Below are 23,556 nucleotides of genomic sequence, written 5' to 3' on the forward strand. Positions count from 1 at the left end.
AAAAGCTGAAAGACAGCAAATCTAAACTGATGTAATATTGTTTTTGGTCATGGACAACAATCCTTGTCTGGAGTTGGGTATTAATAATATGTCAAGCTGTTGGGTATTTCCCTCACCATACCCCCATCAAACACATTATTATCTTTCTTCTTGTTCATCCAATTATTTCACTAACTGTATGATTTTGATAAGCTTTCCCTGTCAAGAATCTGACTTATTTACTCAAAGAAGGGCTGTTTGACAGTCAGCTTCACTGCTGTGTGTCCATACTTAGACAATGAATAAATGGTGGACTGCAAAAACTAACTTGATTGTGGAGCTCTCATACAGAGAGACTCCATCTGGTTACCTGAGGCGTTATTCCACCATGTGTAATCATGACAAAAACAAAGCTCAGCAGTGTCTTTCCACCCTCAAAACACACACACACACACACACACACACACACACACACACACAAACTCTCTCTTTATCTATCTCGCACTTACACTCACACACACGCACACATGTCCAACATGTGGAGAGATGATGTTTCATCGCCCACAATCCTGGAAAAAACAATCATGAAGGAAAGACCTAGACGGCACATGTGGACTGGTGTGTTTTCACACACTTGTGTTAGATGTTAGTTAACCAGAAACGTCAAAACTAATGAACTTGGGCAGGAATCACTGCTCTGTTAGATAACTCACACCCTGGATTGACTGTCAAATCAAAAGCAAAACGTTTCAAAATGTAAAGTCAAAAGTATACATATTGGGCCAATTTCCAGAATATTTACAATAATAAAAACCATTTAAATATTTTTCCTGATAGAAATACTACATATCTGCATTGTTTCAAAGTTTTCTCATAGAGGAGCAAACCTGAAGATCTGATAATTAAAAGTATAAATTTACCTCGGCCTATGGAAAAATATACATTTGTGTGGGTGTGTGGGTGTGTGTTCCTCGTTGTCTCTCTTGTATGCATGCACGTGTAAATGATTATGTGGCACATTTCCTTTTGTGCCACAGGCTTCTAATTACCAGCTTCTTTCCATCCCTGCATTGCCTTTGCTAGCATGAAGTGATCATATAAAGGCTAAATTTATACATGAGCTCAATGTGTTTAAGTCGCTAATTGCATCCTAATGACTAAAGGTTTGCCAGGAAGCGCTGTGTTTCAAGCATTGCTAATTGAAAGGGCAGGAAGTGGTGTTGTGTGTGAAGGAGGGAGACAGACAGAGAGAGACAAACAGGGAGGAGAACAGGAAAGAAAATCTCATAGAATTTGAGTTTGTAGGGAAAAGGGATCAACTATCTTTACTTTACACCTTTTTATCCGTTTGTAAATGAGATTCTTTAAGGAAGCACTGTCTAACACACACACACAGGCAGGCTAGTGCCCATGCTTTTCATTTGAATGACTATGTCATGTGTCATTGTCTTTCACAGTGTTTGCAGCTGCTTGTCTGAGATCTACATTCCTATCAGTGACTACAAGATGACATGTCACAAATGCTTCCTTTGTGTGGGCTTGTGCGCCTCTCCACCTTTGAGTGATTAGCATTTAGCCGCAACCGTCAGAGCACGCAGAGGAAATGAAGACAGAGGCCAGAAGTAGCAGTCAAGAAAAGGTTAACAGAGGTGAATCTCCATGGTACTCTAAATCTGACATTACAGAACAACAAGTTTTTGCACACGGGAACATATAAAGCCCAACAAACACTGTGTTCCAGCAGAGCGGTCTTGTACCATGAGGTTGCCACTGTCTCTTTCAACAAGACTTTTTTTTGTCTTGAGCTATTTGAAATGAGCCACAACTCACCGCTCTTTCCTTTCAACCCCTGAGTTACGTAACAAGCGAATACCTTTCTTTCTTCCCCTCATCTGTTCTGTCTGCATCCCCCCCTCCCCTTCCAGTCACATCACTCTCCTTTGTCACGCTCTCCACACCTTTGTCAGTCCCTTTTTCTCGCTCTCGCTCCCTGTTCTAATCAGTGCCTGTGGTGAATAATTCACTCAGTGCAGTGGGGACTGAAGCTCTTTGATTGGCAGCTTTATTCTCCTGTCTGTTACATTATTAACATACCTCTATCGGGCATTGTTGCTATGGTAAAGGCCATCACAGGCCAGAAGAGAGTCAGAAGTTTAATGGAATGACTGACCCCCCCCCCCCCACTTCCCACCCAGTTGCACATCCTTCATCTCTTTCTCCTTCTAGCCCTCCAGCCTTGATTCCATGATCCTTTCTTCCCTCCATGGTTTGGTTTGTCCTCCTGAAGGTCACTGCTTGGTAAGAGCACACAGGGCTGAACAAATGAGCTTCAGGTGTCCCTTTGATGTGTCTGTAGTTAGTGTGACTGCCCACTAACAGGCACAGAAGTCAAGTATATTTGTAATGACTTTGTTGGCCAGTCTGGACATACATAATGTGCATAAGACTGGAAAAATAATAGATTAATGTGTTAATGTGTTGGTTCGGTCTCACCACATTTTTGACTGCAGCATGCAGCAGTTCCAGGTGAAAAAGCTCTAAAAGCCATAATGCATGCTATCTGTCCAGCGCCGAACTACAGACAGACAAATTTGGTCAACATCGGAGAAAATTGCTCCTGCTGCTGCTGAAGAGCCAGATATTTCCCTCAGGAGTTAGTAGAGAGCAGAAACAGCGAAAAGAAGACTGAAAATTGGACTTACACTGGCCAGGTTGCTACGAATCTAAATGAATGCTAATATTCCTCCAAGTCTGCTGGATGTAGACAGGCAACTGCTTGTTAACACCATAAAAGCTTTTTGCTGGATCAACTTAAAAGGTGATAACGTGTCAGCGTTCTTTACAGCTTGCTTCTGCTGCCCCCAAGTGACCAAAAAAATTGAAAAAACTTGCAGCCAAATTTGAGGCATTTTATTCTTTTACTTCACAAAAAAAGATGAGCATATGTGAAAAAGGTAATGGATAAGAAGCATTGGGTGTATTGCATAATACAGCGCTCCACCTACCAAACAGATTCAACAGGAACTTGTTGCAAAGGATGATGATTCATCTCAACAGTGAACTTGCATGACAGAGCAAGTCCCCAACCCACATTACATCTAGGGTGCCTAACCTGAGCTTGTTTCTCCCAGGTGTGTTAAGCCCCCTATATAACTTATGTGTTCAGCAATGCAGGTCTTCAGCCACTGTGTGATTATGTAAATGGGGTCAGGCAGAAATATGACAATGAGAATTACAACTCTGAGGGCTCCGTTCCGCTACATGCGTCTGAAATTACTTCCCCGAGAACAGTCATAGTTCCTGCAGCTTCAGTTCCGCTCTGCCTCAGATTGCTTTTTTTAATATTTCATACACGGTTCTTCCCTTAGGATAAACACTCATGTGAACACGTATGGATGCGCAAAATCACATGCATCCAAAAGAGCACACAAAGATATGCACGCACACGCAGAAGATATATCCAGGATAAGCCTGGAATGGGAGGAGAGTTGATGAGATGGTGAGTTAATTGAAGGATGAAGGGGACGAAGAGTGAAAAATGGAGGAAGGGTTGAGAGTCTTGAACAAAATGACACATGGTTTCATAGAGATTGAGGACACCATAGCTGCAATGTAATTGAGACTTAACTGTGCCAATGTCATTCTGTTTATGGGCTGTGCGCACTGAGTGTGTACTTCTGTGCATTTGTGTGTGTGTGTGTGTGTTTCCTTCTTTTCTCTGAAATTCAATTCACACTGTCTCACATCCCCTAGAAGCACATGGAAGTCATCTGTCAAAGTGGGTAGCTGGGGAGGTCTGTGGTGAGTGAGTATGTGTCTCTACAGCATGTATGTCTGTGTGTGTGTCTCTGTGGGTCTTTGTGCGGCCATCTTTGTTTGCTCTGATTCCTCCAGTTGCTCTGGCTTTCCGCAGTCTCAGTGCTATTAGCCCTTTGCCCTGTTCTGAAGGGGAAGACAGACCAAAATTACCCTACACACTTAATATAACTTTATTCTTTTTGTCTTCTCTTGTCTTCTCTTCTCTTTTTTCCTCTTCTTTCCTCTTTTCTCCTCTTCTCTTCTCCTCTCTTCTCTCCTCGTGTCCTCCTCTTTCTCTGAATAGAAATAGCATTGGGTCCCAGGACAGTGGCATTTAGTCCACTAGAGGTGAGTGAAAAGCACAGATGCACTGACTTTATCATCTCTGAATGATGACACTCACTAAAATAGCATGCTGCACTCATGATCTAACAGTAAGTTCTTGGACTGTTTTGGAAGTTTCTCTATTTTTATAGACGTGCACAACTCTCTAATAATTCCAATTACTGGGCTGATAAAAACAGTCTTGTCATTACTGCAGCATGAGTTTGTATCAGATTTGTTATACATACTTTACATACATGTTGAAGGATAAATCATTACACTACAAGAGCTGACAATAATCATACGTGTGATCATGTATGTGTGCATGCGTGTGTGCATGTGTGTATGCGCGCATGCACATCAGCAGCCTTTTATGGGAAGCTGTGAGAAATTGGGTTAGTTCTTTCATCACATTGTCCTCTCGCACAACAGGGAGCAGAAAGCTTGTGTGTCTAATTAATGAGCACCAAATCACAGGCACACAATGTACCAAATGACAAAGAGAGTTTAGAAAAAAAAGGGGCAGTGATAAGAGAGTTAAAAACTGTCTGGGTTTTTATTTTACATTTATTTATTTAAAAACAGGTTGGCAATCTGTTGATAGATTTGTTGTAGAAATGACAAAGCTGTGACAGTGAACGGTTTGAGAGTAATAAGGCTTTGTAGCAATGAAGTTAAAGTAATAGTCAGACTGTTGAAGAGACATCTGTGGAATAAGAGATGAGTTTATTCTGCAGTAAAACTCAACTTGCATGACAACTATGTGAGATGGGAATTAACTGTCAAAATGTCTCCCTTGAAAGAAGCCAACTGGAAATATAGTTTCCCCCAATATTCCCTTTTACTGTAATTAGTGCCAGGCCTTCCTGTCCTTTATTTCCATTGCATACAGAAGGAATGCTTTGAAAAATGTCTCAAGTATTCTCTTAGATGTGCCTCTCTTGTTACTGTTTTAGCGATGTTTCTAGAAAATATGTTGATGTTCAGCAAGAACACGCAGTTATTGGAGTGAGTAGTTTTAATGTGCTAATTTTATTGAGGAAAAAAAGCGTAAGATGACACGTAGCTTTTGGGAGGGGATGTAACACATGCTGAGGGCAGGGTTTATATGACACACACATTTGAATGTGAGTTCTCTGTTCACAAGGGCAGAGATTTCTAAATGCCAAAACTGAATAATTTATCAAGGCAACACCTCTCAGAAAGACCACTGATGAAGGGATGAAGAGAGATGGAAAGAAAATGAGTCTGATGAATGAGTGAGTGGTGGTCAAGGGGAAAGAATGAATGATGGAGGAGAAAATAATAGTGGACAGCACACACACACAAACAAACACACACACACAGGAACTGCAGTTACATGACGTGCATGTGTTCAGTGTGTGAATGTGTGTGTGGCTGCACATTCATTGTGTGCACATGCATTGACAGCCCAGGAGAATAGCTGGTATTTGGAGTGGCTCCTGAGTCAGTCCTGATGTGCATGTTAATCTGCAGCAGTTGAAGGGCACCCTGTGGTCAAAGATACACAGCAGTTGCACCTTCTCTCACTATTGTCCTCTTATTCGTGAAGCCTCTTCATTCTGATTTGATGGTAGTGGATCCTAATTAGGAACTAGGAGTTCTAGTACTAAACAAAATGAGGCAGAACTAATCGCTTTGAATCATTGCGTATGACATAATTCAAATGTATAATGTATGAATTAAAAGAAGGCAAACTAAATTACAACAAAATGAACATAATAACATAGGAATTAAGCATACTTTTAATATTAACGGTGTTGTCTCTTTTAGTCTTATTCTACAGTTGGGAACGACTTAGCCAGGTTATTTCAATGGACCTTACTTTGCAACCAGAAGACAAACCATTCGGTGTATTCCAAGTATACGGGTGACATTGAAAATGCTGGACAGGAATAAAGTTCTAGTAGTAGTAGTAGTAGTAATCTACTTGTCATCTCTTTATTGTATGCATTAATCATGTGCAGTTTCTGTGGAACGCAGTGAGTGCAACTAGATGTTTCTACAGGGAAGCAGTAAGCCAGATGTATATGACTTGTGTGTGAAATATCACCATCCTGAGTCCTGTAAAGTTATTTTATTATTGCAGAAGAGAGGAAACCTCCCTCCTTACAAGTGTCTGGCAGCAGGGAATCAGTGCTAATTGTAACTGCAAGTCGCCACAGTCATAAAACTCACAGTTTCAGAGTAACAACAGCAAAAGCAGAGATCTTAGCTTCAAAACTTTACTAAGGACAAATAAGATTATTATGAAGCAAGAAACATGAACCTGGAAAACCAGCTGCGAGTAGCATCATCATCACCACCATCTGACATCAGACGCCTCGCCAAAGAGAAGCAGCTCCAGCCATCGCAGATGTTAGTGTGATATATGTGTTCAATAATTTAGCATGGCCCTCGACGGATGTTATAAAAACAGAAATTTCTTGATAGGAAAAAGGTTCCCCTCCCCTGCTCTGAACCCTCATCATGCAAACTTAACCTTGACTGTATCGATGGATAAAGGGAATGAACGTGAAGTCAATTCACTTTTTAGTTTAACCTTCATTTGCATAAACATGATAACTGCAGTGGGTTTTACAAAGAACAAGCTAGTAACTCGTGGGCTACAAAAAAGCTGACTCGTCATGTGTGTTGTAGTATGTTAATGAAACTAAACTGTCTCTACCAAAGACTGCTGAATCTGCATGATAGCAATGTTTCCCGTGTGACCTTGGGCTCAGCGGAATTAACAATTAGTCCATGGATTACTTAAACGTCCTCTACACCTTCACGCGCTCATTCGTTGAACGCACAAGATGTACCGCAGAGGTCTGAAAATTCAGGAGTTGATGGTAAAAATAGACTCAAGATTAATATACACTGATGTGAAGAGGTGAAGATTGTGATCGGAGGTGAAAGAAGCAAAAGAAAAATAAACTAAGGGAGAAAAGTGTATGTTCGCACAGTCGCTGTTGGCAAAGACAGGCTGACCCACTTACCAAGGATGAACGGCCTGAGAGAGAGCGCACATGGAGGCCAGCAAGGCCACCAAGGAGCTCCAGCCACAAAAGTGTGTGTGTGTCAGCTCAGTTCTATTAATGACTTATTGCCTCTGCCTCTGTGGAGTCAAGGCAGGCTTTGAAAAGGTATTGAACCTCCCATGGTACCATCACTCAAGCACACACCACACACGCACACACATCCTGTGGCTCTAACACCTCCCTTTCCCCTTTTCATTTATCAGTAAAACACACAGCAGGAGAAAGAGAAATATGGAAATGGGGCTGATGGTTGGTCTACAGTGGAAGCCATCCCTCCCTGCAGTGCTGCAGCATGCATTTGTCCTGCAGCTAGCCTCTGTTCATTCCAAATAACGCTGTGTATTATAACCCTTTCTTTGGAGAACCAAGACTCCAACTTTGGTCATCTCCTTTTCCTCAAGCGCCATCATCAGGTTAAACATTTTAATTTATCCAACAATTTGGTTTATGACTAAATTCACACCAAATTCACATGGGTGCAGTGCTAATTAATAAATATTAGCATACTAACACACTAATCTAAGAAGGTAAACATTATACCTACTATACTATGAGCATGTTAGCATTGCCATTGCCTCTGTCTTTGCCAGCTTGTCCTTTTGCTGCTTGTTTTTGGATCTTCGACTCTGTTCCATTTTTCTGTGGGTTTTGTTTGCCTTTGGATTTATTACTTTGCTTTTGACCCTCACCTGCCTCACCCTCCCATAAGTTTTTGTTTACTTTAATTCAAATAAATGCATTGAACTGCACCAGCTCTGCCTTTTTTTTTTCCTTTTTTTTTTTTGTCTGCATTTGGGTTCAGTCCCTTGTTTCTTCCGTGACACGCTGTAACACCAACATTAGCATTTAGCCTAAAGCACTGCTTTGCCTAATTACAGGCTCACAGAGCCACAAGCATGACTGTAGAGTCTTGTTAATGCGTCTTGACTCAAGTACTTTTCACAAGTGTATCTGCACAAACTTTGTTGGGTCTGCTGAAAAGGTCAGAAGGTAGATTGGCATGTTGGAGTAGAGAAACCCATAAGCTTTTTTACTTTTTTACACTTTTTTTTTTTTTTTTTTTACTGTGTTGTACAATCTTATTTTAGTTAGGTCACTGTTACATGCAGCTGCTGCCTATCTTTGCCTAGCACTATATTCAACAGGTATCGCAATGCTTTTGCATTTTAAATTCTTTAGCCAAGATGTATTTAAAGCTTCACAGTCTGATGGCTCTATGAGGCAGTCAATGATAGGATTTAAATTTTTCTGACACGTTACATTATTGGAGGTCATTTGACATAACTTTGATGGAAATCTTCTTAGTTGCTGTTTGCCATGATGAATCTGAAAAGCTTCTCTCAGTGAAGTACAGGCTCAGTGATGTTTTGGGAAACAGCCTTAATGTTTCGCTCTGTTTCAGCTCCACGCGTTATTGATTTGGAAAAACACAGTGAATGCACCGTTTGTACATCAGTCGATAAGCTGCAGTCTTCTGTTTTGACCCCAATCTGTTATTAAAAGCAGATGTATTATATTAGCTGCTTTAACATACAGCTTGAGGGAAAGTCTAAATGTATATTCCTGTTACATTTTATTCTAACATAATCATCTGTGTACCTCTTTGCAAAGACAAAACCCACAATTAGCAACCAAAAGAATTTCAAGCAATGTTTTATTCAATGTCTGAAATGGATTCATGTTGTCGCTGAGAGAGGAGGAAATTTACTCTGTAATGTGGAGGACAGTAGGCCTCTGTGGATGCACTGGAGCATACAGTATTTCACTGCGTGTACCAACAACCATCTGGACCAACTGGGGACACGTGGCTTTCCTGATCAGAGCCTTGGTGGAAAGATGGAGTCAGACAGCAGTGCAGAGAGGAACGTGTCAAACAGAGGTAAACGGTAAACACAGATGGGCGCAAATATGCTCCATTTATAAAAATATTCCATCAACAAACGTATCAAAATACATAAATAAGCAGCGTGCATGGTTAAATCAGAAAAACATAACTGAGCTGATTTGGCAGTATCAAAATACATCATAAGATAATGCATAACATAACATTATCAGTCAATCTCATCAGCCAATGAGCGCTTATGTCTTGATTTTAATTGCACCTGCTTTTCCAGAGTAGTGACAAGTAAGGACATATCCCAGGAAAGTGATGTATTACAAAATGTAATATACAGCTGAAACCTTAGTCCTCATGAAAGTAAGGACAGGAAACTAGGCAGATGAGAAAAAGATTATAAGGTGTTGAAAGGGATGAGCGGAGGTGAGAGACATGGAGGAGGAGAATATGATGTGAGAAATTAAAGTGTGAGCAATGTTGACGTGGAGACGGGGAGGGATGTGACGGGGCTCACCCATTTCTACTTCTGTAAACCTCAGACTCCCACAAACATGGCTTCCCCAGATTTGCCATCATGGGAAAGAAACAAACGCACTCCAGTTTATGTTTTATAGACTGACATAGTGTAATGCAATTATCCGGCAGCTGTTCTCATGGTTGTACCTCTTACTCGCTCTGACTCTCCATTCGGAGAAAGATTTGGTTTCTAAGTACAGTCTAAGTAGGGCAGAAAACAAAGACAAACACTCTAATTAATAGATAATTACAAGGCTTTATAATTCATCAAAGTCCTGCCCCGGTCTCCAGAGCTTCAGCATGGATAACAGTTCAATCAACGTCAGCCTTGCAGTATTTTCTCCTGCAAATGTGAAGGTTTTTTTCTATTTCTGTCCTCATTCTGTATCTAAATGGAGCTGATGGTCGGTGCGTGAAACAGGGAAGCCCCTCTCTCCTGCTGCTACAGCTGATCTCTGGTGGGACTGTATCTTTTATGTAAACATATCGCCTGCCACGACATCTTAATATTTATGACACTCCAGTCATACTGGAACCCTTGCTGGATCCAATATAACCTGGAAAATGCAGATGCTTTAAGTGGCAAAGTCAGTTTAAAAATGATATAAAAAAAAGTACAACCAAGCAAAGACGGAACTTCTCTGTATATTTGTGTTTTTTCTGTGTTTGTGCACATGCATGGTTTACCTGTACGCCCACTGTTTGTTTACTTCTTTGTCTCTACCCAGCGTGCAGAAATGATCATCAGGCTCAAACAATAACAGAGTGCCACAGCCAGCCGAGCTTCCTCCCTCTCCCCTCACCCTTTCTCCCCCATCTCGCTCCCTGTTGCCGGGGTTACAGCAGGACCTGATGCAGCTTCTGGCCAGTCAGGCTTTGTTCTACAGATGGTTCTGTCCTCTCTCCCCCTCTTCCTGTCTGCCTCCTCTGTCATGTGCAGCTGCACTCCAGCCCTGATATCTATAGTTATGCTAATATGAGCAGTTGATTAATTTGTCAACACGCACAGGTGCTTTGTCCATATGGACCCCCTCTTCATTAGTGAATATTCAGATTACAGCACCCCTGTGTGGTTTTACTGCATGTGCATGTGGATAGGAAAAGGATGTGGGATGGATGGGGACATATCACTGGCTGAGTAACAGGAAGGAGACTGCCTGTAAAAAGTGGAGTGATTAGAATCTGGATCTAATTCATCATATGGATTACTGGTGGATTTAATAAGATGTCTGGAGGGCAATAACAAAGACTTTTGTCTATGGCGTCTCACAATAGCATGAAATTGCATTAGCTTGGTCAGTTTATTGCAATAACGGTAATGGCATGTGAATTATTTTAAATGTAGATAGACTTTCCTCATTGAAAAAAAAATTCTGCATACAACTGTAAAATTTTAATGTTCTATATAAATCCTGCATGGCATGACTCAGTCACTATATAAATTGAACTCCTACTGCTGTTCCCTTGTGAGTAAAAGAGGTCTGTCTGCAGATCTCTTTCTTTCTCTGACATTAGTCCTCCTGCCATTCCCTAAGGCCTCTCCCAGGGAATATCACCAGAGAAGCACTTAAACTTTCCCCACAGCTCAAGGGACGTGTGCTCAACCGACATGTATTTCCGGAGCCACACTGATGGGATATCTCGGCACTATCCCACCACACCTTCCACAAAGTTTTCCCATCATACAATGAAACATATCTTTTAGATTCATATGTTCACACATGCTCAGGGATATCATTATCATTTGACTCTCCTCCTAAAGCTACAAGCTGTATCCTTGAAGCTTCAAAGCAAAAACACATGTAATAATAGTATTACTTTTCAAGCCATGCTAGCGGGATAGCTCAATGCTGCTAGCACTTCCCCCTCACTGGCAAAATCTCTCAGTCGGTCATCACTTTGGTCTAAATTTAAATAACTATTGGATTGATTGCCATGAAACTGTGTGCACACATTCATGCCGCCTTTGATGACCCCATGACTGCTCTTTGCTCTGACATTTGATACAGATATCAATGATGCAGATAGGGTGAATCTCAGTGACTTTGATGATCTCCCGACTTTTCCTCTCATGCCACCAGCAGGCTGATATTTGTGGTTTTGAGTGAAATGTCTCAACGACTGCTTGACGGATTGCCTTAAATTTGGTAGACACATTCATGTCCCCTCAGGCCACAATAACTTTAGTGGTCATCTGACTTCTCATCAAATGCCATCTTTAGGTCCCAATTTTAATCTGCAAATTACTGACATTACCATCAGCCTCAGCTGTACTGGACTAATTAGCAAATGCTAGCATGCTAATATGCTAAATAATTTGCTGAACTAAGCCTGAGAGGATTGCATGTGCTACATATCAGAATGTAAGTATTGCTAATATGCGTATGTAAGCATTTAGCTCAAAACACCACTCTATTTAAATACAGCCTCACAGAGCCGCTATGGCTGTAGACTCTTAGTCGTATTCTTTGCTATTAGAACCAGCTTTGCTCAGCAAGCACAACTGGCTCACACAAGGAAACTGGCATTGCACCAACCTTAGACCCATTGTGAAGGCAAGAAAACATGCTCAACAACACCCTATGAGGAAAGAAATTGAAGTCTCAGCCGGATGGGCAGCAGCATAGCCTAATTGGATACAAAGCAAATTAGACAAACAACAAGCAAAATAAATGTTCTATTAAATAAATGTTCAATAGTGTAATGGGTGGTACTGAGGGAAATGTAAATATTTCCTGAGGAGATGGCCTGAAACACTTTCTGAGTGCAAACTAAGGCACATGCAGTCTACTTGTGAGGTCAGGGCTTACAACCACACATAAATCTTGACCAATAGACAATGGGACAGGTTGCCAGATACATGATCCCCATCTCTTAAAGACATTTTCTTCACCCTTTTTCCAGGAACTGTGCAAATGGATGCTGCTGTTCATCCTTTGCAGAAGATCCAAACCAGCCCATTTTCTCAAGTGCAACCAGATGTCCATGACCTCAGCCAGCTGAGCTGTTCTTTCTACAAAATGACCCACTTCCCCCTCACATGCTCTTTGGACATGTTTCAATGCCTTTCAGTCTGCCACATTCCAGTTTGAGGCATTCAAGTGCAATGCGCAAGGTAGCCTAATTTCCTAGGTTAATAAGGGAGTTGGGGTGGTCCTATATTTAACATGGAGAGTGGAAACCACATTAAAAGGCCCTTTGGCTGTCCCTGAGCTCTTTCCCCATGGACTGACTGGCCCTTTTAATACAAGACAGCTTCAATGTGGCCTCAATTGGAAAACAGGCTTTACACTGAATGTATCAGAGTCACAGTCACAGTCCTTACCAATCATTGTCATCATGCCTGTGAAATTGATTATAAATTTTACACACAGACCCTGAGCAGGGATCTAACTGTCACTGCAATCTTTGTTTTAATTAACCCGATTTTAATTTCTTCTGCCTGCATTGCTGCATTGTTCTTTTTATTATTATGATAACCACAGATGCATGTCTCCACTACTGCATTGAACAATCTTCAGTTCAGTGTCAGGGCATTTTTAGAACCAGTGTCAATGTTATATAGACAAAAATATTCAACAGGGATGTTGGTGGGAGAGGTATTCACATAATTTGCTTAAATGAAAGTAGCAATACCACCACGTAAAAATACCCACAAGCATTGCTGCATTCAAAGTCTTACTGAAGGAAAACTTGAAGATACAATCAACAAAATGCGCTTAAAATATCAAAAGTGAAAGTATTTATTGTGCAGCAGAATGATCTGTCAGAGTTATATTACAATAACGGATAATTATTATTGATGCATAAATAAATCAGGAGCATTTCAATGTGTCACTAATTGTAGCCAATTTGGAGGTAATTTTAACAACAGCATCACATTTTAGATACCGATAATGTGTTTTGTTCTCATTTCTTGATCCGAAAATAATAATGACTGAAGAATAAATGCAGTGGAGTGAAAAGTACAATTGAAATCCTCAGGAAATGTATTGGAATAAGTTTAAAGTAGCATGGAATGACAAGTACAAGTAATTGTAAGTAATGACAAAACTTAAGCAGTTGTATGAAGTTATATTCACTGGTTGTTTGACACTCTAAAGACGGCGCGTCCATAAAGGGCCGTGTGTCTGCAGGTTTTCATTCCAACCAAACACACTGAGCTCAACTCATTTAATCAGCAGATCTCTGTCTTCAAACAGTTGATTGGTCGAATCAGGTGTGTTCTTCATTGATTGGAATAAAACCTGCAGCAACGCAGCCCTTTATGGAATGGTTTTGACATGCCTGATCTAAGGCATTTAGATCTCTGCTACTGGAAATGTATTGAATTTTTTTGACTGTTTCTCAGTGCTGTTAAAACTACATATGTCTCTCTTCCCATCTGGAACAAAAGGCTGGTCTCTGCAAAGTAAACTTTTTGCTCTCCGGTGTTAATATAAAAAAGACACTGAACGAGTTCAGGTTAAGGCTGCAGCTAGTCACGATGCACTCGATGCACATGATTAAACTTAGGGTAAGCCTGCAGGGAAAAAATGAAATTAGTGTGAGGGTGGGGCAGGTTGGGTGTTGCCAATCGTTGCCTATGTTGATGTCAGATTAGTCCAGTCATGTGACACTCATTTCATTTCATGCACAGGAAGCAGATGCTCATGAGCAGCAAACACTGACATCCCACACAATTAAGCCAAAGTCTCTTTCCACTACTTGTTGATGTGTTGTCTGAGAGTGTGTTTGCATGAGGGTGGAGCAAAGAATATGAAGGTAAGATATAGAGTGTGAACATCTCCAGGGTCGACTCCATCTGCTCAAGACATCAGAGCAGCTCAAAAGCAGCTGCTGAAAGGTTTCATGACACTCTTAATATTTGGTATTCTCTTTGCTTAGCAGTTTCAGCTCAGTAACCACTCAGCTTTCATGCTTTCTGTCTCAGTTTATTCTCAGCTCACATATCCACCACCACCCACCCACCTACACCTCCCCACACACATACACAAGTGTTTGGCATTGGCAGTAATATTACTTATAAGGACCTTCTCACTGGCTACATCTACCTCGAAACCCGAAGCAGCTCTTTGCAGAAGTGAGGAGCAGCACAATGTCCACACCTTGGATTGTCCTCACTTCTTCTAACTTTGTGAGAATGTATTGTACGTATAAATATACACTTAGGTGATGTGGTTCACATGCTGTAAGGTCTTTGAATAAAGGAGCAGGCTGCATGTGTATAGCAATACGTTTGTCTGCATGAATTATTTCATCCTCTTTTAAGGAAATGCCACAAAGGTCTGCAGCTGGACTTGAACCGCTGACCGGTGCTGTTCTTGGTTGGCCTGGACAGTAAAGGCACCTGAACATAAATCAATAATTGAGTTAAATCTTAATAAGTGGAGCCAGTAACACACAGCTTTTTAGTACTATATAGCGATAGAGGCAAACTTAGCAAAACAAAGCACTCAAAAATGGAAACAACAATGATTTTTTTTCCCAATAAATTCAAAACTACATGCATTTGTGATCAGCTTGGCTAGGAAGCTACAGCTAGTGGTTGTGCCAGGCTTCTCTGACCCCTCTCGTCTTTTGCACCAAGCTCCAGTGTGGTTCCTGCAGAGTTTCGTCTCCTCCCACTCAGGTTGACTTAATCAATGATATTGTTTCTGCCTGCAGGAGCGTTCTGCCACAGATACATTTTTCGTAAATAGAAAAATAAAGCTTTCAGTCTCAAGTAACTCTCACTGGTTTTTCATTTCAGCACCTCGGACAGCAGCCCCCAGGGGCGTCCCTATAGAAAATCCCTGCAGCTAATGTCACTGGACAGGGAAATTAGGATAAGAGGAGACAGCTGGAGAAATAAATGATAACTGTGGAAATATTTTTCAGTCAGTTTATCACGCGATATCTGCTTCTGATGAGTTACATCACTCTCTGTCTAATGTTGCTAGAATTGGTCCCTTTTAGGCCTGGATATCATAACATTCAACACATAATTGCAGAAGAGGCTAAACACTACTGGTGAGTTCAGGGGATCTGATAATCTGTGAGTAAAAACTGAAAACTGGTCAGGTTGAGGTGGGAAAGGCATGTATTACTCTCTCTCTCTCTCTCTCTCTCTCTCTCTCTCTCTCTCTCTCTCTCTCTCTCTCTCTGATGATATTATTATATTATACATGACCTGCCATGCTGTGTGCTCCGGTTGCCCTTTTGACATTCACCAAATTAGCCCTTAAATATTATATGTGGCTCGTGTGCATGTGGAACGATTGTGTGTGCCCTTTGATGTCAAGATCTTTAGTGTTTCACTAATATGTATGTATGGGGTGAACCACATATTTGATATTCCTTTTCAAATTTCTGTTCCTTGAACAACCATTTCTTTCTCTCGCATCGACCTGTTCGACCTCTCCTCTGTCCTTCCCAATCCCCGCCCTCCCTTTTCGCTCCTCTTCACTGTAACCATCGCCGCTTTGGCACGCAGACGTCTCTTGTGCTTCAGCTTTCAGACGGGATTGCAGTCATTCCAAACATCATTTCTTTGTGCGTAATTGAGAAACTAACGTTTCAATGTTCTATTGATGATGTAGTGGCTGAAGAAAACATATTACAGGTAGCGTGAAATACTGGTGCATCTTTTAAGACTGTTCTGGAAACAAAGGCTCTGATACATTTCTGAGTAGCCTATTTGAAAATGTCCTGTCTGTGGGCAATGACCTTCTTTAAAAAGAAGACTGATTTGACTTGTCTAGTAAGTGTGTGTGTGTGTGTGTGTGTGTGCCTGAGCGCGTGTCTACAAGGCGGAGAGAGAGGGGCAGAGAGAGGCGGGCACGCCCAGACGATGGTGTTGAATGACGCCCGTCTGTTGCTTCTTGTGTATATCGGTGCGTCCTGCGATTGGCGGAGGGCAGGGAAAGGTACCCGGCGCTTGCGCGCCGTGGGCGGGTGGAAGGCTGTTTATAAACCCATATCTCCCCCCGTGGGCGGGAAGAGCAACAGTAGAGAGTGAAAGTGAAGGAAGAAAGTGAGAGAGACGGTGGAGGAGACGAGGCTGTGGCGGCGGCTGTGGTTGACCGGGGTTCGCAGAGGGGGCGAGGCGGCGGCCCCTGTATGCGTCTTCAACCGCGCATGGACGACCACCTCAGCCTCCTTCAATCACCCCCGCCGAGCGCAACTAAAACCCGGGGCGACAATCTGGTGAACCACGGATACACCGAGACAGAGGCCGACGTGATGACGGTTGTGGCGTGTGACAACATGCTAGAAGAGTCTGCGGCTCTGCCGGGGCACCACTCTCTGGACCGATATGAACCGGACCACGAATGCTGCGAGAGGGTCGTCATCAACATCTCAGGGTTACGGTTCGAGACACAGCTCAAGACTCTGTCCCAGTTTCCAGAGACGCTGTTGGGGGACCCCAAGAAGAGGATGAGGTATTTTGATCCTCTTAGGAACGAGTACTTTTTCGATCGGAACCGACCCAGCTTTGATGCCATTCTCTATTACTACCAGTCTGGCGGGCGCATCAGAAGACCCGTTAATGTGCCCATTGACATTTTTTCTGAGGAGATCCGGTTCTATGAACTGGGTGAGGAGGCTATGGAGAAGTTCAGGGAGGATGAGGGATTCATAAAGGAGGAGGAGCGGCCGTTGCCGGAGAATGAATTTCAAAGACAGGTGTGGCTGCTCTTTGAGTACCCCGAGAGCTCGGGTCCCGCACGGGGCATAGCGATAGTGTCTGTCCTGGTCATTCTCATTTCCATTGTCATCTTCTGCTTAGAGACACTGCCGGAGTTCAGGGACGACAACAGGGATCCGATCACCATTACCCCTTTGATAAATGGCACACTCCCATATTTAATCAGCCCCTTCTCAGACCCGTTCTTTGTGGTGGAGACCTTGTGTATCATCTGGTTCTCCTTCGAGCTGCTGGTGCGCTTCTTTGCATGTCCGAGCAAAGCCACGTTCTCCAAGAACATCATGAACATTATTGACATTGTGGCCATCATTCCCTATTTCATCACCCTGGGCACAGAGCTGGCAGAGAGACAGGGAAATGGACAGCAGGCCATGTCATTAGCCATTCTGCGCGTAATAAGGCTTGTCCGGGTGTTTCGCATCTTCAAACTCTCACGTCACTCGAAGGGGCTTCAGATTTTAGGACAGACTCTGAAGGCCAGTATGCGTGAGCTGGGCCTGCTTATCTTCTTCTTGTTCATCGGAGTCATCCTTTTCTCCAGTGCTGTCTACTTTGCAGAGGCAGACGATCCGGATTCGGGTTTTAACAGCATCCCGGACGCATTCTGGTGGGCTGTAGTGACCATGACCACCGTGGGCTATGGGGATATGCACCCCGTGACAATCGGGGGAAAGATTGTGGGGTCTCTGTGCGCCATCGCCGGTGTGCTGACCATTGCTCTGCCTGTACCCGTCATTGTCTCCAATTTCAACTACTTCTACCACAGAGAGACGGAGGGCGAGGAGCAGGCACAGTACCTGCACGTGGGGAGCTGTCAGCCCCTGGCAGACACAGAGGAGCTGAGGAAGACTCGCTCCTCTTCCTCACTCAGCAAGAGCGAGTATATGGTGATAGAGGAGCACGGGATCAACAGCGCCTTCAAACAGCAGCCCAACTTCCCCACCACTACGCAGAACAACTCGCAGAATTGTGTGAATATAAACAAAAAGATTTTCACCGACGTGTAGCCAATTTAAGAGTCATGGCCCTGAACACAGGAGGAGGTGGTGTGTCAACACACAGATGGCTCTGTCGTTACGCACCAGCGTGTGGAAGCAGCGGTAGATCAGATGAAGAAAGAGAGGGAGAAAGAGCAAAACCTGTATGTTCAGAGACGCTGTTTTGTGCTCCATTCAAAGATTCAGGACTTTTCATTTCAGTGATCTGAATTCATAATTCTGTATGGTTCCATTCGCGCTTGGAGAGAATGAGCTCCTTAACGTCTTAGGCCTACTATTCTTCTCTGAGTGAGGGAATTGACCTGTTGTGCATTGTGCAATAGCCAATATATTAGCACAACAGGTAGTAATAGAGCTTTATAAATGTGAAAGATGAGTACAAATGTATGCTACTCGAAGGACACTCACATTGTATTAACATGCGTTACGAGTCGTGATTCGTCAGTCATAGCCTATGTATAATATTCAGAATAATTTAAATATGTGTGTGTGTGTGTGTGTGTGTGTGTGTGTGTGTGTGTGTGTAAAAACACATGTGATGTCTGAAAAACACAGTTCTATATTATTCAATTAGACCGTTCTGTGCTATGCCTTTATTGTGCGTTAAAGTCTAGTCCAAATGCTCCTGTCTTTAAAACAATAGTCCCTTAGACATGAACTGTCCTGGCAGGCTATTTAATGCGTAAACGGCACCTTATAAACACGGGGGCCAGCCAGTGTCTCATTAGCGGTGTAAGACACACATGAGGGAGGAAAACATAGTGCTCTTTCACGCACACACGCAGCGATCAAAGATGGCGCGTGCTTCTCTTTGGATGCCTCAAATATAGCCCGCTGTGATGCAGTCTCCATGGTGACGGTCGTTTCCTCGGTAACCCCGGTCACCGTTGCCATGGCATCCTAGTTTCCACAGTAACCTCCCAGATGGCTTGGAAGCTATATCGAAGATTCTCATCGAAAAGCTCGTCTTCAGTCTTTAAGAAGACTGTTTTGACGCCACGATTTGCGTGCGTAAAGTTCAAGCCCGAACGTGCCCAGCGCCACTACCGCCAATCAACAAGCTCACTCAGTGACTCTAACAGTGACACCAAAACAAATTCGACTCAGAAGGTCTGTTTACAAATTGCCACCATGAACTGAAAATGAACCAGGCACGACTCAAAGAGGTGATAGGAGGGAGGAGGCGAAAGGAGAGGGAGCGCGTGAGGAATTATGAATGGACTGGGAGCACGTTGTGTCTGGCTGTCTGGAGTGCGCTACCGCGGGTGCTCAGCAGAGGCTGCTGTTCTCCCACTGATAAAACTGGTGAGTTCTGAGCACTGTCATGCCTCTTTCTCCTTGTGAATTATCCTTTTATCTTTAGCCACGGGACCAGTGTGTTTACCGTTTGCAGATTTACATAAGTGACTTATTGACTTCTCAGTTCGAGGAGGTCGGTCTAATCTAGAAATCTGAAGAGAATTGTACCCTGTTGAAATTACATCCTCACTCACAGGTGCAGCTCAAAACAGCACCTTGTAATTCTTGCATTGGTTTTATAGTTTAAAACACAACATACCGTAAGTGAACGGTCAATGTTTTGTTTTTTTGATATTGTTTTTTATTGATGCTTAACAGTGTAGCAATGTCCCACCAGTTGCAGGTATGTGCATGTTCAGACATCCATCAGCCTCAGTGTGTGGGCTTTCATATTTCGTGTAATGGGCGCGATGCTCCTGCAGTGTTCCCAAGGCTGTCTTTAACCTTCAGCTGACTTTGTCCATGGAAAGAATAAGGGCACCAACAGCACGCACCCACCCAGCTCGTCTCAGAGCTGCCTCCTGGTGGCCATCATCTCATACTAGCAGACCAGGTGGTTCGTACCTGCCTTGTGTCCTCGCTCTTTGTTTGCCAGTGATATGAAAGAGGTCAGAGGTCAGATAACCTGAGATAAAAGAAAGTAAGAGCAGATAGAGAGCTGCAGGTCTGACAGTGGTATTGCTGAATAAAATCTGTATTGTTTCTTATCAAGTGCTTGATGAATGGAGATTGCTTTCTTCTGTAGGCGGTTTATTGAGTATTCATTTGCTAAAACAGTAAATTATCATTTGGATGTTGACGACAGTCAACATTGCAGACTGACTCAGTTTGTGAATTTGGATTGTGAGGCCTGTTGAAAATCTTTTTGGCTTCTGCCTTGCATTTGCTGTACCATATTCTTGTCCTGTTGCACTGCTATCCCAACAGATTTTCCTATAGGTTTATGTTCAGCGTCCTCCCTGACTGTGATTACTATGAAATCTTAAAAAGGCAGGATGGGGACTCTATCAAGCAAACCCTGTTCTGAATGTATTTAGTGTGGTTATGTGTGCACATGTTGTACACTAATTATATGTGTACCTCTTCAGTCATGGTTGAGTGATAACAGGGCAGTCTCATTAACTGGCTGAGCGTAAAGGCAAAATGGGAGGTCCCACAGAACATCCTCTTCATTGATTGTTGCTTTCCATTCTGACCCCTGACCTTGACTTCATATATTTGTCAGTGAAAACCTCCATGTTAGTCATCAGTTAAATGGCCGGCTCATTTCTCAGCTCACATAAAAGCTCCTGTTAAGGGAAACACCGTTCTATTGATCAGTAAGTGGGATATATGGTGGAGGAGGAGACGGCAGTTTATCATCTAACTAGATTGGTCAGTCTGGAAGCTGCTCTCATGGGCACAGGTGGGATGGATTGTTAGAGACAAAAACACAGACATAATACAGTTTTGTACAACGCACGCTCGTCTTTTCAGTTCTTCTACGGTGCAGCAGTGCGCAGTTCACTCAAGTTGTTTCTGTCACAGACTCTAATTACCTCTCCTTACCTCTGCCCCTCTTTCTTGAATTTTACAACAGTGTAGACATTCAGTTGATGCTGTTATACAGGCTAAATTGCAGTAAGTGGGCTATTAAGATGCACATCTACTTAACCCAAATCGGAATGTGGCTGTCAGTGGGGAAGGTTCCAAGGAAATTTTGCCCTTTGTGTCACATGACAGGCGTATCCAAGAGTTACCGGCTCCTCTCCTCTCCTTTTCTCTCCTCCTGAACTAACAGTGTTTACAGTTTGATTTTTGCATGAGTGCTAATGAGACAGCAGGGAGAAGAGGAGCAGCCTTGCGTTGTTAATAAGACCACCAAGCTGTGTGATGGGTCTGGCTACACTGTGTGGCTCTAACAATTTTTCTTTTCCTCCTCCTCCTCCTCCTCCTCTCTCTCTCTCAGGTGAAAGTTGTTCCATTTCTTTGCACAGACCTCCTGGAACCCCTGATGATCCCAATTAGACTGCCTCCCATTTAGGTAAATAGACTGTATTTGATTAGGACAGTAAAATATGGCATGGGTGAACTTCAATTAACATCCACACATAATTTCCTAGAAAGGCTGTCTCATTTTACAGCTGTGTAGATTACCCCATAACCTGCAGTGACCTTTTTTTCCTTTTAGGAGTGCAATGACTCTGGTCTTCCTGTTGGGCTCGATGGGCCAAAGCTAAGAGTTGAGACAGAACTCCCACTGGATCAATTTTTCTTTCCTACCCTCCTCCTGACTTGTGTCCTCCAACGTGGACTTCTAACAAGCGGTGCCTAGCAGATCTCCCCCTCCGGTGGATCACCACTCAATCCAAAATGCAGCGAAATGCAATCACAAGAATGAAATAAAAAAAAACAGATGTATAACTTATTCCACTTACAGTTTTGTAGCAGCGGTTTTATGACTGCTTCTTTTCTGGAGTAAACACATTGTGAGTGGAACCATCACAAGATTCAAAGTGATTCAGGCAGTGACAGAATTCAGCTGGAACTGTGCTATGGACTCTGACGTTTCTCCGCATCGCTTTCTATGTCAAATTCAAAAGGACAGATTCAGGAAACAGCCAGCAACTTTGCAAAGCACATGCCATTCCTGGACTTTACACGGATTTCTACATTCTGTACTCATATTTCTGGCGAGTGATATTTATTACGGACAATAACTGACAAACAGCTTTTGCTTCAAGTCAAAAGTGGCAGAAACCGAGGCCAATCGTGATTTGCTGATATGAAACTGTGATACGAATCAAAGACTGTTAGCCATATGCCTTTCTTAGCTCTGTGTGCTCTGTATTGCTATTATGTGAAACACACACATATGTATGTGTGCTGGTTGCAGCTATTCCCTTGACATGGAGAACAATACAAAGGCATGCACGTACACACAAACACAGACACGCAAACACGCACACACGTATACACATGCCTGTGAATGGCTCTCTTGTATCCCAGAGTGCACTGGTGTGTTTTTTGGGAAGGGCAGATTATTGTCAGGGGATGGCTGTGTATACCAGTATTTGTTCTGTGTTATTATGTGCTGTCTTAAACATGACCCATATAAAGAGATTATGAGTTGTGCTGTCTTTATTCGAGAGGGGCTGCAGCCTGCTTTGACTCAATTACTGACATAATGGTACTCATTTATGTCTGGCAGAATATCTAGGTTCAATTACTGATCCTATTATCTACTGTGTGCATACAGCATATTTCTGTTACGGCAAATATGAGTAGAGACATTACATAACAAAATAACTTTCTCTTTTGTAGATGTTTCTGTGCAGTTAATCCACTTCTCTCATGCTATGACAGATGTGGAGTAACCCATTCAATTTTATTACATGATAAAGGTGAAATAAAGGCAGAGCAAAACCATCCAATACTTTCTACTTAGGCACTAAATCAAGTCAATATAATACTTTTACAGTATAAAAATGTGATTCTGCACACGATAAAAAAATGGTGCCATATTTTTCATTGTTTAATCGTTCAATATAGTGGTAATTTCTGAAGTTAATGGAAGCATTAATATCAATAAAAATTGCCATGCAGAGCCTCACACAGTGATAGTCTTTTAGAAGCGATCAACTGTGTTTGGCTCGCAGCCCTGGGTACAGAAAAAGACACTCGTACGACAGAAGTCTCCTCTGTAGTTGTGCTGAACAGACAGAAATCTCTCAGTAACAGGGTGACTGGGCCAGTCCTTTATGAGAACACACTGCATCTCTTTGAAACACAATGAAACAGAAGCATAATAAAATAAAATATTTGTCTGAGAGAAGCACTAGGGATTTATGTTTGGCTTGGGACAAGAGATAGTGATTCCCAGTCTTAAGAGAACATTATCTCAAGCTGCCACAGATTTGGCTAATCTCTGAACTGCCTGATTGGCCCTTAGAGAGAACTCAACTGTGTGTGAGGCCAGTGGAAAACTTCATATCACGCCTGAGCCGAGGAGGTAAATATTAACATTCTACCAGAGGTTTGCAGCCATCACACTGTCATCCTGTGTATGAGCCAGTGTGCTTTATTGCTCCA

The 23,556-nt window shown here is 42.7% G+C and overlaps 1 protein-coding gene across 1 annotated transcript; it reads left to right on the plus strand.

Annotated features, from left to right (window-relative positions):
• The first annotated feature begins 16,366 nt into the window (after positions 1-16,366).
• On the plus strand, positions 16,367-22,587 carry LOC143326868 (potassium voltage-gated channel subfamily A member 3). Its single transcript, XM_076740880.1, has 3 exons — positions 16,367-19,491; positions 21,434-21,508; positions 21,656-22,587. Exon 1 carries the CDS (start codon positions 16,600-16,602, stop codon positions 18,193-18,195), a length of 1,596 nt encoding a protein of 531 aa, XP_076596995.1. The 5' UTR covers positions 16,367-16,599; the 3' UTR covers positions 18,196-19,491; positions 21,434-21,508; positions 21,656-22,587.
• Positions 22,588-23,556: the final 969 nt, after the last annotated feature.

The sequence above is a fragment of the Chaetodon auriga genome, chromosome 10 (genome assembly GCF_051107435.1).
Source record: "Chaetodon auriga isolate fChaAug3 chromosome 10, fChaAug3.hap1, whole genome shotgun sequence".
Classification (NCBI taxonomy): Eukaryota; Metazoa; Chordata; class Actinopteri; order Chaetodontiformes; family Chaetodontidae; genus Chaetodon; species Chaetodon auriga.